The following is a 17,852-nucleotide window of genomic DNA, read 5'->3' as shown; positions in this document are numbered from 1 at the left end:
TTCATAATATGCCTTAAAGTCAGGCAGTGCAAGACCTCCAGCTTCGTTTTTTTTCCTCAAGATGTTTTTAGCAATTCGGGGCACCCTGCCCTTCCAGATAAATTTTCTTATTGGTTTTTCTAATTCTGAAAAATAAGTTGTTGGGATTTTGATTGGTATTGCATTGAATCTGTAAATCAATTTAGGTAGGATTGACATCTTAACTATATTTAGTCTTCCAGTCCATGAACACGGTATGCCCTTCCATCTATTTAGGTCTTCTGTGATTTCTTTTAACAGTTTTTTGTAGTTTTCTTTATATAGGTTTTTTGTCTCTTTAGTTAAATTTATTCCTAGGTATTTTATTCTTTTAGTTGCAATTGTAAATGGAATTCGTTTCTTGACTTCCCCCCTCCGCTTGTTCATTGCTAGTGTATAGAAATGCTACAGATTTTTGAATGTTGATCTTGTAACCTGCTACTTTGCTGTACTCATTTATTAGCTTTAGTAGTTTTGTTGTGGATTTTTCCGGGTTTTCGACGTATAGTATCATATCGTCTGCAAACAGTGATAGTTTTACTTCTTCCTTTCCAATTTTGATGCCTTGTATTTCTTTTTCTTTCTTTTTTTTTTTTTTCATTACACTGTATTTATTATCAGAACCAACAGTCAACAGTGAATGGATTGACTAACTTGCTCTTTTGTTTACTTTAGACATTAGCAGAGATCGGAACAGGAATACAGTATTGTTTTTATGCCACTCAACAGTGAATGGATTGACTGACTGTTCTCTTTTGTTTACGTTAGACATTAACATAGAGACTAGAATAGGAATACAGTACTGTTTTTATGCCACAGAGGTTATGCCTGGCCTATGACTTCCAGCAGCAGGTAGATTCTCAGGAATTCATGGCAGTAACATTTACCGTTAAGGGGAGATGCTTTCCTTTTGTTTCAGATTTTTTGTAGGGCATGAGAGCACCCAGTGTTGGGCTGAGAACATCTGAAGATAGGGAGAAGAGCCTAAAATAATCATCTCAGAGGGTTCCTAAGTGCTAAGAGTCATAAAAAGTCTCATCTGGACACTTTCAGCACAAAAACAGGCATACTTTGAGGATCAACAACCTAAAACTTTGTAATTTTATTCATGTCTGTAATAGACAAGTGAGACTAAAGAGCATATCACTTTGGTGGCAACTAGAGAAAACTGGCATTACCCAAATGAAAAGCAGTAGCAATCAGAATTGGTCCAGCACTTCAAAGCTCCATAAACAAGATGTGTTTTCTTCTGTCTATTTAGGCTTTCTTCTCTTTTCTCTTTGTTTATTCTTCATTCTCTCTTTTTCCAGTTTCCATTAGATTTTGCCCACATACAAACTGGTAACTCAAAGCTGACTTCTTTCTCTTTTTCACTTCTCTTTTCTTGCTACTTTCTGTAGTGGCCAATACCATGCACCATAATATGGTGATATTCAAAATGCTCCTCTACCACAATTCTGAGTCTGGTCTGGTGAATTGAATCAGTTCATTTTGAGAAAGGCAAGTAAGCAGTAAAAAAGGGGAAAGCCTCAAGGACAGAAGATATTAACTCCCCCAAGTCCATCACCTTTTTCATAACACACTGGCTAGGTAGGTGCTAGACCATGTTTAGTGCTTCTATGAGTCTACCTCATCCTTTGTCTTCTCGGAGAGACTGATGACATCATTAAAGAGTCATTAAATTTTGAAAGGTTTCTCTCAAACATATGATGACCCTGGAACACATGGTGAAGAATTCAATATCCAGTTTCAAGTATTTTAAAAACCCATACAATTCCATATAGAGTATGGTACCGAAATTGGAGGTGGGACACAGACTGTGCTTTTGTACTAAAATCATTTCTAGAAACTTTCAGTGTTGCTGAAGCTCATGAGTGCCAGTTTCTTTCAATATTTAAATGTTCAAAACTATTGAAGCACGCTTTAGAAAGCAAGTTTTGTTAAAATACTTTTAAAAAGGTATGCTTATAAAATCTTTTCCCTTCCCTTACTTACTTGCATTGTTTTTTTCCTGAGTTGTATCTGCATCAGTGTTAGAGCTGACAGATTGACTGTCTGAATTTTTGCTGTTGTCACCTAACTTTTTAAGCCTATTTAAACGTTTATCAGTTTCTCTGAGTCCATATTTGCTATTGATAACAGGAGCAGGGGCAGGCAGTCCCACTCTGGATTTAAAAGCACCAGTTCCCCGTCTTTCACAAGTGTAACACTCGCAGAACTCATTATTTTCTCCGAAGAATCCATCTCCATAATAGCAAGAAATTTCTTCTCCAGGTTCAATATCTCTCAAAGCCTTCACACATGCTGTGTCTCGACCAGTTGACACAAACTTACAGTTAGGTCTGCAATCATGATTTATAAATGCAGCAGGACCAAGCCAGAGTTGAGCACAGTTTTTCCTTGTGGAATACATGACACTGAAGTCATTTTCTCCATGTCTAAGTAGCATGTTCTCCTCAATTTCTGAAAGTTCGGCGATACAACCCACAAGTAATTCTATTTTGTCATTTCGTTTCCACTCTTTTGTTGCAACTATTTTGGCTCCATTTTGTTCTGATGAGTATCTATTACAAGGCAGTATTTCAAATCCACTGTCAGTTGCAAACATTCGCAAGTAAATAAATACATGTTCCTTGAATAATTTCTCTTGCATTTTGTTCTTGTTAAGAAAATAGTGCCGTGTCCATTCGCCTGAAGTCAAACATTTGAAGGCTTTCTCCAAGTGTTCATCTTTCTTAAAACGTTCAATTACTTCTTTTAGTTCTTCTTGCCTTCCTTTAATAGGCCGAAATCTCACAGGGTTGTTGTGAGGAAAACTGTCAGACTTTGAAAAATGCCTTGAGCTCCTCGAAGGAAAGGCGCTTGTATTCATTTTGTGTGTCTGAAAACCTAAATAGGGATCAAGAACCAAACTGGTTGCAAGGTCATCATTTTCACAAAGTTCCTTGGCAGACATTCCAGAAGATGGTACATATCGACTCTGTCCCTCGAATCCCGAATTACCATTACATCTGCTTGACCTCCGCTCAAGTGCACTTTTGCCAGTCTTCAGGGTGTCCTTTCCCGCGTGCTGTAATTTTGACTGATTCTGCTGATGGTCATTAGACAACTTGTTTCCATTTCTCCTGCCATTCACCACCATGTTCTTGGAGTCTCCCAACCACTTCATACCCACAGACAGCCTGACCCAGGTGCATTTAGTCACTCTATTCAAATAGCTTAGGGAATAATTTCAATGTTCTCTCCAGGGACAGCTCCCGAGCCGGGGACGCTTGGGGGACAGCCCGTGGGCCGGCGGGCTATTTCTTTTTCTTGTCTAATTGCTCTGGCTAGAACCTCCAACACAATGTTGAATAATAGTGGTGATAGTGGACATCCTTGTCTTGTTCCTGATCTTAGGCGGAAAGTTTTCAATTTTTCCCCATTGAGGATGATATTAGCTGTGGGTTTTTCATATATTCCCTCTATCATTTTAAGGAAGTTCCCTTGTATTCCTATCCTTTGAAGTGTTTTCAACAGGAAAGGATGTTGAATCTTGTCAAATGCCTTCTCTGCATCAATTGAGATGATCATGTGATTTTTCTGCTTTGATTTGTTGATATGGTGTATTACATTAATTGATTTTCTTATGTTGAACCATCCTTGCATACCTGGGATGAATCCTACTTGGTCATGATGTATAATTCTTTTAATGTGTTGTTGGATATGATTTGTAGGAATTTTATTGAGGATTTTTGCATCTATGTTCATTAGAGAGATTGGTCTGTAGTTTTCTTTTTTTCTAATATCTTTGCCTGGTTTTGGTATGAGGGTGATGTTGGCTTCATAGAATGAATTAGGTAGTTTTCCCTCCACTTCGATTTTTTTGAAGAGTTTGAGGACAGTTGGTACTAATTCTTTCTGGAATGTTTGATAGAATTCACATGTGAAGCCGTCTGGTCCTGGACTTTTCTTTTTAGGAAGCTTTTGAATGACTAATTCAATTTCTTTACTTGTGATTGGTTTGTTGAGGTCATCTATGTCTTCTTGAGTCAAAGTTGGTTGTTCATGTCTTTCCAGGAACCCATCCATTTCATCTAAATTGTTGTATTTATTAGCGTAAAGTTGTTCATAGTATCCTGTTATTACCTCCTTTATTTCTGTAAGGTCAGTAGTTATGTCTCCTCTTCCATTTCTGATCTTATTTATTTGCATCCTCTCTCTTCTTCTTTTTGTCAATCTTGCTAAGGGCCCATCAATCTTATTGATTTTCTCATAGAACCAACTTCTGGTCTTATTGATTTTCTCTATTGTTTTCATGTTTTCAATTTCATTTATTTCTGCTCTAATCTTTGTTATTTCTTTCCTTTTGCTTGCTTTGGGATTAGTTTGCTGTTCTTTCTCCAGTTCTTCCAAATGGATAGTTAATTCCTGAATTTTTGCCTTTTCTTCTTTTCTGATAAAGGCATTTAGGGCAATAAATTTCCCTCTTATCACTGCCTTTGCTGCGTCCCATAAGTTTTGATATGTTGTGTTTTCATTTTCATTCGCCTCGAGGTATTTGCTAATTTCTCTAGCAATTTCTTCTTTGACCCAGTCGTTGTTTAGGAGTGTGTTGTTGAGCCTCCATGTATTTGTGAGTTTTCTGGCACTCCGCCTATTATTGATTTCCAACTTCATTCCTTTATGATCCGAGAAAGTGTTGTGTATGATTTCAATCTTTTTAAATTTATTAAGACTTGCTTTGTGACCCAGCATATGGTCTATCTTTGAGAATGATCCATGAGCACTTGAGAAAAAGGTGTATCCTGCTGTTGTGGGATGTAATGTCCTATAAATGTCTGTTAAGTCTAGCTCATTTATAGTAATATTCAGATTCTCTATTTCTTTATTGATCATCTGTCTAGATGTTCTGTCCATTGATGAGAGTGGTGAATTGAAGTCTCCAACTATTATGGCATATGAGTCTATTTCCCTTTTCAGTGTTTGCAGTGTATTCCTCACATATTTTGGGGCATTCTGGTTCGGTGCATAAATATTTATGATTGTTATGTCTTCTTGTTTAATTGTTCCTTTTATTAGTATATAGTGTCCTTCTTTGTCTCTTTTAACTGCTTTACATTTGAAGTCTAATTTGTTGGATATTAGTGTAGCCACTCCTGCTCTTTTCTGGTTGTTATTTGCATGAAATATCTTTTCCCAACCTTTCACTTTCAACCTATGTTTATCTTTGGGTCTAAGATGTGTTTCCTGTAGACAGCATATAGAAGGATCCTGTTTTTTAATCCATTCTGCCAATCTATGTCTTTTGATTGGGGAATTCAGTCCATTGACATTTAGTGTTATTATTGTTTGGATAATATTTTCCTCTAACATTTTGCCTTTTGTATTATATATATCATATCTGATTTTCCTTCTTTCTACACTCTTCTCCATACCTCTCTCTTCTGTCTTTTTGTATCTGACTCTAGTGCTCCCTTTAGTATTTCTTGCAGAGCTGGTCTCTTGGTCACAAATTCTCTCAGTGACTTTTTGTCTGAGAATGTTTTAATTTCTCCCTCATTTTTGAAGGATAATTTTGCTGGATATAGGAGTCTTGGTTGGCAGTTTTTCTCTTTTAGTGATTTAAATATATCATCCCACTGTCTTCTAGCTTCCATGGTTTCTGCTGAGAAATCTACACATAGTCTTATTGGGTTTCCCTTGTATGTGATGGATTGTTTTTCTCTTGCTTCTTTCAAGATCCTCTCTTTCTCTTTGACCTCTGACATTCTAACTAGTAAGTGTCTTGGAGAACGCCTATTTGGGTCTAATCTCTTTGGGGTGCGCTGCACTTCTTGGATCTGTAATTTTAGGTCTTTCATAAGAGTTGGGAAATTTTCAGTGATAATTTCTTCCATTAGTTTTTCTCCTCCTTTTCCCTTCTCTTCTCCTTCTGGGACACCCACAACACATATATTTGTACGGTTCATATTGTCCTTGAGTTCCCTGATACCCTGTTCAAATTTTTCCATTCTTTTCCCGATAGTTTCTGTTTCTTTTTGGAATTCAGATGTTCCATCCTCCAAATCACTAATTCTATCTTCTGTCTCTTTAAATCTATCATTGTAGGTATCCATTGTTTTTTCCATCTTTTCTACTTTATCCTTCACTTCCCAAATAAGAACTTCATAAATAAGTTCTGTGATTTGTTTTTTCAGTTTTTCTATTTCTTCTTTATGTTCAGCCCATGTCCTCTTCATGTCCTCCCTCAATTTATCGATTTCATTTTTGAAGAGGTTTTCCATTTCTGTTCGTATATTCAGCATTAGTTGTCTCAGCTCTTGTATCTCATTTGAACTATTGGTTTGTTCCTTTGACTGGGCCATATTCTCAATCTTCTGAGCATGGACAGTTATCTTCTGCTGCTGGCGTCTGGGCATTTAGTCAGATTTCCCTGGATGTCAGACCCAACAAGGTTGTAAGATTTTTCTGTGAGATCTCTGGGTTCTGTTTTTCTTATCCTGCCCAGCAGGTGGCGCTCATGGCACACGTTTGTCTGCAGGTCCCACCAGTAAAAGGTGCTGTGAGTCCTTTAACTTTGGAAAACTCTCGCCGTCCGGGAGGTTCGCTAGCCGAAGCGGCTTGGAAGAGTGCCAACCGGCCCGGGGTCCGAACGTGGGGAGGGTCGCTGGCCGCCGCAGCCCGGGAAAGCGCCCGTCCGAATTTCCTAGTTGGCCCGGGGCGCCAAGCTTGGCGGGAGGGCGCCAGCCGCAGCGGCCCGCCCGGGAGATTGCACGTTCCCGGGGAGTCACGGGTTTGGAAGGGCCCCCCCCCATCGCCATTCTCCACGGCCTGGGGATTTCCGATCCAATTCTCTCAGTTGGTCTGGGGGGCCGCGCGTGGTGTGGGCGCCAGCCGCCGCGGTTTGAGGGGACCGCCTGTCCAATTCTCCCAGCCGGCCCGTGGAGGGGGAAGGGAGTGACTCCGGCCACTTGCCGCCCCGCCCGGTGAAGCCCGCGCCCCTCGGCGATCTCACCAGAGCGGGTTCTCTCAGCCAGCCAGCCGTTCCAGGATGGGGTACGTTGTCTTTTTTATCTCTCCCCCCCCTTTTTATTTTATAAGCATAGACTTTAGCGTCCAGTTTGTTCATTCAATAATTTATTGCCCAGAGGGATTATGCAGAATTCCTGATATGAGTAATATGAAAAGTAGTATAAAATTTATGAAATTGCTTTATTATATAAACAGGACCATTGTCCATTTTATTAGATTGAGGGCATCCCATAACAGCAAAGGCATTAAGTAAATGTGATCGAACATGGCAGAAACGTTCTCCAGATTGTGCGGTAGCCCAGATGAAATGAGAACAGGTATCTATGATAACATGTACATACTGCATTTTACCAAAATGTGAAATATGAGTAACATCCATTTGCCATAATTCATTTGCTTTTTGACCTCGAGGATTAACCCCTGATGCAAATGGAGTGCATTTAAAGGTCCACAGGTTGGACAAGTCCTAACAATGTCCTGAGCTTGCTGTTAAGATAAAGATGGAAATTTCTTTCGCAGCCCTTTGCTATTGATATGAGTCAATTTATGAAATGCTGTGGGATCCTGAATTACACCCACAAGAGTATCTGCTTGCTGATTTTGTAATGACAAAGACATTTAAGATTAGTATGAACTCTTATAAGCATGATAAAAAGAGGATTAATTTGACTTCTGACTAATGTTTGTAAATATAAAAATATTCAGGACAGTTCATCTCCTTCAAACAAAGAAGCTGTCTCAATGTAAGTAACTAGCAGACATACTTAGAATTAGAAACAATATTAAGAGATTGTGGAAAACTTTGCAATACCTGAATTACAGCTGCTAATTCAGTACGTTGGGCTGAGGTAGAAGGTGTTTTTTAACTTTTGTTTTTTCTTGGGGTGACACATGCAACCTGCCTATTATTACTACTATTAGTAAAGGCGGTAATTGCTCTTTCTAGCGGGGAAGCCTAAACTACTTTAGTAGCAAAATCCATTGTGTTCTCTTTAGAAATTGTAAAAGTTTGTTTATTTATTTATTTTAAAATATTTGACAACAAATGAACAAAAACATTTCTAACATATTATTATTCTGTTCTATATATATAATCAGTAATTCATAATATCATCATATAGTTGCATATTACTATGATTAAGAAATTATAAAATTTTGACATTGGCAAATGATTATCAGTTTGTTTTTTAAAATCACTTAATGCTATTTGACAAGAGGTATTGAAGATAAATAGACTCTGAACCTCTCCCTTTGTGAGATCACACACTATGCGATTAGGATCGTGACCTCTTAATTGATAATATCTTTAGCGACCTTTGGCTAGTAAAGAAATGATTTTTTGAAGATATGTATTTAAATGTTTTTGTCAATTATTTGGCAAAAAAAATCTATTTTAAAACATTATTTTGCTAAAATAGGCCTGTGGGAGATTGCAAGGTAAAGAAAATAATAAAATCAACAGGCTTTTCTAAATCTATTTGAATAAGCTGTCCTTTTTGAATGCATTGTTCAATTAATTGTAATTCTTGTCCAGCCACAGTTGTTAACTGCCTTTTGCTTAATAAATCAGAATCTCCTTGTAAAATATCAAACAAGTTTTGTAACATATAATTAGGAATCCTTAAAGTGACAAGTAGTAAAAATGAAAGCAGAGTGTCAGTAATGAAATATACCCTTAGTAAATGACCAGATTATGTAGAATGAATTCATTAGATTGACTGAAGATGAATGCAGGAATGTGAATTCTTTATAATTAGCTGTGCGTTTTTGGTGATTTAAAATTTATTGCATGCAGTTTTTATGATATTTTCATACAATGGTGGCCAAATTCCAATTTGCTTACATGACCGGGCCCAGTTGGGTCCTCTGGGAACTGGCTAGGGACCAAGAGGAGCATCCTGGGACCTAGATATTTTTATTAAAGTACACCTCCTTCTGGGGGGATAGCCAGTCCTCCCAGCTAGAGTGCACATTTTAAGTGTTTCTTACCAAGGTCATGTGATAGCAACGTCAGTTGCATGTAATGGCAACATCAGGTGAACAGAACAGACTCCACAAGTATATTTTTTCCTTGCATTCAGCCCTCAAATCTGAGCTGCTCCCAACATCAGTCATGGTTATTTGGGGATAAATTTAGTTTATACCTATGTAGTTTATATAAACACTGGATAAAGCATTAAAATATTTTGGCTTAAAGGAATTTAGGTATTTATATGATTTGAATATTATTTAGCAAGTAATAGATTCATTTATAGCAGTATTACTTAGATTAATAGGTTAAGTCACCTGGTTCGGGGCAAGAAAAGAAACAGTTTCTTGCCAGTATAATGATATCCAGGAGAAAAATTAGTATTTTTTATACAGATAACGACATGATAAAAGTTAACATGAGTTATTTTTGATAAAACACAGACTCTTTACTTTTTATGCTGATTATTAGAAAAAAAAATTTTTATAACTTTTTATTGGAACAGGCTGAGAGTCCAAGAAAACGTTGTCATTTTAGACTCATGAAATCTTTCTTGATTTTGACTATAATTTTCATTTTTACAAACTCTTAGCAGTTATTATATTAGTTTAGGCTTTATCCTACACTTTTCTCATTTTGTAACAGTTATTCATTTTATCTTAGGATAAAACTATTCTGTTTTCCTATTAATAAAAATACATCTTTCATATTTTTCATACTTAAATCATTATTTTAAACAAATATTTTACCACATACAATTATCATCAGCTAAATTTGTTAAAATAATGTTAAATACTTAAAATACATATGCATATTTGAAACATCACCATGCAGTTTTTAACAAAAAATTTCAGTTTTAAAGTTCTGAAAATATATTTCTTTTTCAAATATGAATATGAGCTGAACTCATGGCCAGTTTCCAAATTGTTGTTTGTTGAGGATTTAAGTTAACAAGAGGAGAAGGGGCTGTCATTCCCATTTATTATCACAAGATTTTATTTGTAACACTGGTATAAATTTCAGTAGAATAATTATTTAGATTAAACCAAGGTAACTTAACAGAACACTTTGAGTCAGAACTACAATCCTGAATTACATACCTTTTAGGGGACCAATATGCTATAATTTCATAGGAACCATTAATGATTACTGACTTTTGTTCGGCATGGCATTGTTCCTATTGAATATTTTCTGACTCAGGTGTATATGAAATTTTATATAAAGGCAGCTCATTAAGAACAAGTTCAGAAATTAATTTTTCTTTAATCTTGCTCTGCTAAAGGTATGGTAAGGAAGCAATTTTTAAATCTATTATAATAATAGAGCCGTTTTTAGGAATTATAACTGGTGTGGGCAAGCCAGGCTGTTATGACTCCATAGGTTGAATTACAGCATTAACTTTTATCAAATCAGTTAACATTCTCCATTTTCCTGATTTCTTTTTTATAATAAATACTGGAGAATTCCAGGGACTATGAGATTTTTCTATATGTCCTGCTTTAAACTGTTCTTGAACTAACTGAGAGCTTCTAATTTTTTACAGATAAGGGCCACTGCTCAACCCATAAAGGCTCATTTGTAGTATTTGCGGTGGACGTCCCTGGAGCATCTCCTCACTTTATGCTTTAAGCGTTCCCTTATTAGATCCTGTCTGGGCACCAATTGCTGAGTCCAGCTCAAGCAGCTGTCCAAACAGGTTCAGAACAGGCAGCGGGAGATTGAGAAAAAACACAACTCAGAGTTTAAGAGAAAGCACGGGCTAGATGGTTCATTGCCTGACTGAACACAATGACCAAATAGAAACAGGAATATCTTCCCCATTTTGTTATGCTCGCTGCAAAGCCTTCATAACTAATTTCCATTACTTAAGATTTAAGACATTATGGCCTTAAGGCTGAAACCAATGACAATGCTTTTGAATGAGATCAAATAAACTTAATAATTCAGATGTTTTAACAGGCACCCCAGTAGCTTCTAACAATGTTTTCAACACACACACACACACACACACACACACACACACACACACACACTCCTCCAGCTGCCTATTGTGATTACCCATTACCCTGATGCTCCAAGGAAAATGCTTACTTTACCAATATGACTTACTTTACCAATATGACTCGAGTCCTCTTCTATCGGCTGGACACATGTCCCTCTAATGGAGACTTTTCCTTGGTTCCTTAATTTTGTTTTGGAGTCTTCTTTTTCTTCTTCAAGCCCCATTTTGGGCACCAGATGTTGCTTCCTATGAAATGGAGCTCGAAGGATATTAAGGAATGACAAGAAAGAAAGGAAGGGAGGAAGGGAGGGAGGGAGGGAGGGAGGGAGGGAGGGAGGGAGGGAGGGAGGGAGGAAGGAAGAAAGAAAGTCATGGAAGCAAGAAGCTGAAATCAACAAAACCTGGAAGAGAAGGGAGAGACCAGCAGGAAACGACATGTCCCTCGCCACATGGAAGAGGAGCCAAGGCTTGTCAGCAGCCAGTCTTCAGGAAGAAAGCACTGCCCTGGTGATGCCTTGACTTGGACATTTTCCTTGGCCTCGAAACCAAGAGCAAGTAAATTTCCATTGTTTAACTCAGCCCATTTCATGGTATTTGCTTTACATAGCCTAGGAAACTGAAACACACTGCTTCATTTTTCTTTAAAATACTTATCACCCCCTGACATTACATTACATTACATGCTTATCTGTTATATTGCTGCATAACAAACCATCCCAAACTTATCGATGCAACAACCAACCCTTTTATTACGCTAATGATTCTGTGGGTCAGAAATTCAGGGAGGGCACATCAAGGACGGCATATTCCTCTGATCCAGGATGTTACAGACCTCAGCTAGTGGTGACCTGAATGGCCAGGGCTGGAATCACAAGACCCTGCTGAGCTAGGACCGTCCAATGGCACACCTGAAAGTGGCCTTTCCACCTGGTTTCCACTTCTCAGAGTGCTCTGCGATGGCGCACCCTCTGAGGACTGTCTGAAGAGCAAGTATTCCAAGAGACCCTGCCCTTTTTTAACCCAGTCTTGGAAGTCACTTCTGCCACTTTCTAGCAGTTGAAACAATGACAACTTACCCATATTCAAAGGGAGGGATGTAGACTCCACCTTACTTGTTTTTTGTTTTGTTTTTTTCTCTTCTATAAGGGCAGAAACTTTTTCAGTTTTGTTTATCACTGTATCTCTACTGCAACAGTAGGCATACAAATAATTATTTGTTGATGAATACTGTAGGATGTTGTATATAGGTTTGAGAATAATGTTGATCATGCTAAGAAAACTGAATTTTATTTATAGCTTTTAAAAAGTTACTTTTTAATTCATTCTTTGTCTTCTTTATATCTTCCCTCAATTCACTGCTTTGGTTTTTGATGAGGTTTTCCATGTCTGTTCATATATTCTGAATTAATTGTTTCAGCTCCTGTATCTCATTTGAATTATTAGTTTGTTCCTTTGACTGGGCCATATCTTCAGTTTTCCTAGTGTGATTTGTTATTTTTTGCTGGTCTCTAGACATTTAATTACCTTAATTAGTTTATTCTGGGGATTGTTTTCACTTCTTTTACCTAGGGTTTTCTTGCTGGATGAATTTGTGTCTATCTGTTCTTTGGCATTCTGTTCAGCTTTTTTTGGACCACTCGCTTAAGTTTTGTTTAACAGAGGAGAATTTTTCAGTTCTTGTTTTCTTGTTTCTTGCCCTGCTTGTGTGGTGCCTTTCCACCCCCCACCCTTAGGAGGGTCTACGTAGGTATTATAGACCCCAGCCAGATTTTCCCAGACCAAACTGGCCTCCTATCAGGAGGAAAGAGTCACCTGTGTCGCTTTTCCCTAAGGGTGAGACCCAGCAGGTTGAAAGACTTTCCTATGAAGTCTCTGGGCTCTGTTTCTCTCATCCTGCCCAATATGTGGCGCTTTTCTGCCTGCAGGTCCCACCAGCATAACATGATGTGGTACCTTTAACTTTGGCAGACTCTCCCTGCTGGGGGCATGGTGGAGATAGAGGAGAGGTTGTAGGCTGGTTTTAATGGCTTCAAATTACCAAGCCCTGGTGTCTGAGTTCCTAGAGGAAGGGATTCCACCTGAGTTGGGCTTCACCCCTCCCCTGGGGAAGGCACAGGCTCCAGACAAGCCCTCAAACGAAGCTTGTTTCTGCCTATGCCTGGGGCAGCTGCAGCCTGAGGAGCCCTGCTGCTGAATCCAGAGGCAGTCAAGCCTTTGTAGAAACACAGCCACAAAGACCTCTGTTTCTTTTCTTTTTTTCTTTTTCCGTCAGCCCTGCCCCTTTGGCGCTGGGGCAAAAATGAGCGACCTTCACTTTGATCAGGTTCACCTGAGCTGGGGGCCTATTTTTAGTAGTCAGAATTTGTTAATTAATTCCACAATTGGCGTTTGATTGTGCCCAGTCCCTGCTGCTGGTAAAATCTCTTTCCTTTCCCCTCTGGGAAGCAGCCTGTGGGGGAGGGGTGCCAGCTGCTGCAGCTTGGGGGAACTCACGGTTCTGGGGAGGCTCGCAGCTGGTCCAGCTGGTCCAGACTGGGGTACGCTGTGCACCCGGTCACTGACATGGCCCCAGGAGCTGTTCTGTATTGTTTCTGGTTATTTAGTAGTTGTTCTGGAGGATGAATTAAAACGTGCACATTAGTAAGCCACCATCTTGGCCCCATTTCCAAATAGTTTTTCAAAAGTTATTTTTTTATTAAGAAAGATTCTCAAGTGGCTAGTGCCTTTTCTTTTCCTAGGGAGACAACCAGATGGCCCATACACCTCAACTATTCTGAATTCACACACTATACCCAGAATCTCTTTTTCCACAAGTCCCAATGCTTCCACCCTTGCTGCTTCTGAGCACTAAGATCCTGCTGGACCCTACAAGCTGTCTAAGACATCCTCAGGTTTGCCAAAGGACAGATATAACTTACTGCTTACGCATTGTCTGGGACCAAGCAGCATTAGGCACAGGCTGAGCAGTAGCAAGCACGTGAGGGGCTCTTTGGTGTGCAATGCTATCCGGCTCTTCCTGTCAATGTCAGACGTCCATGCCAAACCCTGAAACACCAGTTCCTGGGACCCCACAAGCTTACAGAGCTCAGAGACCCTCTTGGGCTGAGAATGTTCTTTCCCATGTTGATCCACTTGACCCTCATGGCATCCTGGTCCTTTTGGTCTGCCAAGACCACAGATTCTCTGTGCACTCCAGCACCTTGGCCAGAGTGGGAACTTGCCCTCTGGGGGAAATCCAGGCCCTCTTCGGTGATCACACTTCATTCCACTTTGGTGGAATGTGCCATCCTGGGGGTTAGTAAATCCAAACTACCTGTGTTACTGTTATGGAAACTGGCACAATCCATGGTGTTCTCCTTGCTGGTCACTTTCTCTTTCTCAAGCTGCCAAGGGACCAGATGGTGATTATTTCTGTTTTGAGACTGAACATCTTAAGGGCTGTGACACAGGCTGGAAAAATAGCTCAAGTTTATTTATTCACGCCAGCAGTGGCTCCTAGGTATAAATGTTAAGCAGTTCTAACTATTAAGGTCCCCTGCAGGTGCCAGGATGCTGTCTGTTCCAAGTCTGGGTATTCATCCTTTAATCTTATATCTTCTCCCACACCCTTCTAATAAGGTTCCTATTTGAGCTCTGATTTGGAGGCAGTCTCTGTTGCTTACCACCAAAGAAGCCCATCTGACTTGATCTAATCACCTGAGATTGGACTCTAGACTCACTACACCCCCACAGTGTGGTCCATGTGGAGGAGTACAGACCAGGAGAGTGGCTGTGGGGGTCTGCTGCCCACCCCAGAAAGCATCAACAAGCATTAAAGGTAGAAGATGGTGGAGCAAGGAATGGCAGAACTCATCCTCCATCAAATCCCCCTAGAGGACAGGCAGGAACTATCCAAAGCAGCTGTTCTGGGGACCTGGAGACCAGGGGGGTACCATGCAACACCCAGGGAAGAGGGGGATGAAGAGACAGAGAAACTGCAGTAAGTGGTTTGCTTGGCCGTGGCTACCCATGCCCATCCCCCACCCTTGAGGCAAGCAGCTTCTGGTTCCTGCCCAGCAGGCTCCTGCAGACTGGGAGAGCTGGGTAAGCCCTCCTTCCTGGGAATAGGGATGGATGCAGCACAGTTCTGATCCAACTGTCAGCTGGCAAAATTGGACATCTGGGTTTCAGACTCTTGGCCCTTTGCAGGCAGTCACCCATAGCGCCACTGTTTGCAGCCGCCTCAGAGGTAGAATGGATGGAGGGCTAAAAAGATGTGGACTTTGTAGGGCTATGGGGAATAGGTTGCTAAGAGTGCCATCTGATGGGCAGGTAGGGGAAGTGCAGGCTTGGGAAGTTACTTTTGTGTGACCCTCTCCCTAGGGCTTTTTGGGGCTGGCCCAATTTCGGCTGGGAAATGCTGATGAACCAAATACCAAAGAATCAACCACAATATCCGTAGACAAGACAGAGAAGCCAGTCTTCAGAATAATTACATCAAGATAATGAGATACCTAAATACCAGCAAAAAAATTACAAGCCATATAAAGAAACAAGAAGATATGGCCTAGTCAAAGGAGTAATTAAAAAGTCAGAGGAGATACAGACATTGCAACTAATCAAAGATGTTCAAACAAATGTCCTAAACCAATTCAAATAGATGAAGGAAAATATGGCTAAAGATATAAAGGATGTTAAGAAGACACTGGTGAGTATAATGAAGAATCTGAAAGCAAGGAAAGAAAAATAACAGATCTTATGGGAACGAAAGGCATAATAGGTGAAATTAACAATATACTAGAAGCATATGACAGCAGATTTGAGCAGGCAGAAGAAAGGATCAGTGATCTAGAAGACAGAACATCCAAAACTGAACAGACAAAAGAACAGAGGGAGAAAAGAATAGAAAAATTTGAGGAGAGTTTCAGGGAGTTGAATGACAACATGGAGCACAGAAACATACACATCATGGGTGTTTCAGAAGGACAAGAGAAGGGAAAAGGGGCAGAAAGAACATTTGGGTAGCAGAACCGGTGTTTCTATAACTAATAATGAGCACTCTCGGGAGGGAATCAAGAAAAAAATTTCATTTACAATAGCAACTAAAACAATAAAATATCTATATATTATATAATTTGGAATAAATTTAACCAAAGATGTAAATGAGCTGTATTCAAAAGACTACAAAATACTGCTAAAAGAAATCAAATGTTCATGGATTGGAAGATTAATTATAGTTAAGATTCAATTCTACCCAAATTGATTTACAGATTCGACACAATTCCAATAAAAATTCCAGCAGCCTACTCTGAAGAAATGAAAAAGCCAATCATCAAATTTGTCTAAAAGGGCAAGGTGCTCTGAGTAGCGAAAATATCTCGAAAAAGAAAGTTGGAGGACTCACATTGGCTGATTTTAAAGGATATTACAAAGCGACAGTGGTAAAAACAGCATGGTACTGGCATGGGGGGGACAAGATCACGGGTTCACAGAGAACATCTCTGGAGGCTTGAAAATATGTATGCCTAGAAGCAGATTTTAAAGCAGTTTCTCTTCAAAACATCTTTTTTTATACCACCCAATATATACCTAGATTCATCATGGCAGTCGCAGCAGTAAAATGGGCGATATCAAGTAGGACTATCTTGAAACATTTATTTCCAATCCAAAATGGAGCTTTACATTGCATTTGTCATAAATCTACATACTCTTCTCTTCCAGAAGATTATAATTGCAAAGTAGAACTTGCTTTGACATCCAATGGCAGGACGATAGTATGCTACCCCCCTTCCTGTGGATATTCCATATAAACACATAAAACCTATCCCTCAAACAGATCCTGTGCATAATAATGAAGAAACATGACCAAGTGCTGAAAACCAGATTAGAAGAAAATCTTAAGCAAGGACCTATGATAGAACAGCTTAGCAAAATGTTCTTTACTACTAAGCACTGTTGGTATCCTCATAGACAGTATCACAGACATCATAGGAAACTGAATCCCCCAAAAGAGAGATGATTTTCAAGTTCTCTTTAAGACTCAAAGAGAAATGTCATCTTTTGCCTTATTTGCCATTTGAGAAAATATAATGTCGTGTATTTACTAATATCTTATACAGTAAAATAGCAATAAAATATCTTTTCATATATTAAAAGTAAAACAGCATGATACTGGCATGAAGACTGATATATTGACCAATAGAACTGAATTGAGAGTTCAGAAATAGACCTCTACATTTATGGGTTAATTGATTTTTGACAAGGCTCCCAAGTCCACTCAACTAGGCAGAACAGTTTCTTCAACAAACGGTGCTGTGAGATCTGGATCTCTGTCTCATAGAATGAAAGAGGACCCATACCTCATACCTTATACAACAATTAACTCAAAATGGATCAGAAACATAGATATAAGAACCAGAACCATAAAAGTCCTAGAAGAAAATGTAGGGAAGCATCTTCAAGATCTTGTGGTAGATGGAAGTTTCTTAGACTTTATATTCAAAGCAAAGGGAATGAAAGAAAAAATAGATAGATGAGACCTCCTTAAAAATGAATACGTCTGTGCATCAAAGGACTGTCAAAAAGGTGAAAAGACAGCCTATTCAATGGGAGAAAATATTTGGAAACCACATATCCAATAAAGGCTTAATATCAAGAATATATAAGGAAATTCTACAACTCCACAATAACAAGAGAAATTACCCAATTAAAAATGGCCAAAATACTTAATAGACATTTTTTAAATTTATTTTTTAACTTTTTAAAACATAACAACAAACACATTCTTATCATATGATCATTCCATTCTACATATATAATCAGTAATTCACAATACCATCACATAGGTGTATATTCATCATCATGATCATT

The 17,852-nt window shown here is 39.0% G+C and overlaps 1 protein-coding gene and 1 pseudogene across 1 annotated transcript; one reads left to right on the top strand and one right to left on the bottom strand.

Moving 5' to 3' along the window:
- Positions 1-1,875: 1,875 nt before the first annotated feature.
- Positions 1,876-3,250, bottom strand: LOC143666510 (histone-lysine N-methyltransferase KMT5B). Its single transcript, XM_077140209.1, has one exon. It carries the CDS (start codon positions 3,185-3,187, stop codon positions 2,006-2,008), a length of 1,182 nt encoding a protein of 393 aa, XP_076996324.1. The 5' UTR covers positions 3,188-3,250; the 3' UTR covers positions 1,876-2,005.
- A 13,332-nt stretch (positions 3,251-16,582) lies between these two features.
- On the top strand, positions 16,583-17,001 carry LOC143666509 (large ribosomal subunit protein mL42 pseudogene; annotated as a pseudogene).
- The last annotated feature ends 851 nt before the right edge of the window (positions 17,002-17,852 follow it).

This window comes from Tamandua tetradactyla, chromosome 23, assembly GCF_023851605.1.
Source record: "Tamandua tetradactyla isolate mTamTet1 chromosome 23, mTamTet1.pri, whole genome shotgun sequence".
NCBI classification, from domain to species: Eukaryota; Metazoa; Chordata; class Mammalia; order Pilosa; family Myrmecophagidae; genus Tamandua; species Tamandua tetradactyla.
The sequence above is the reverse complement of the archived record's forward strand: the minus strand, read 5'-3'. Positions and strand labels throughout refer to the sequence as shown.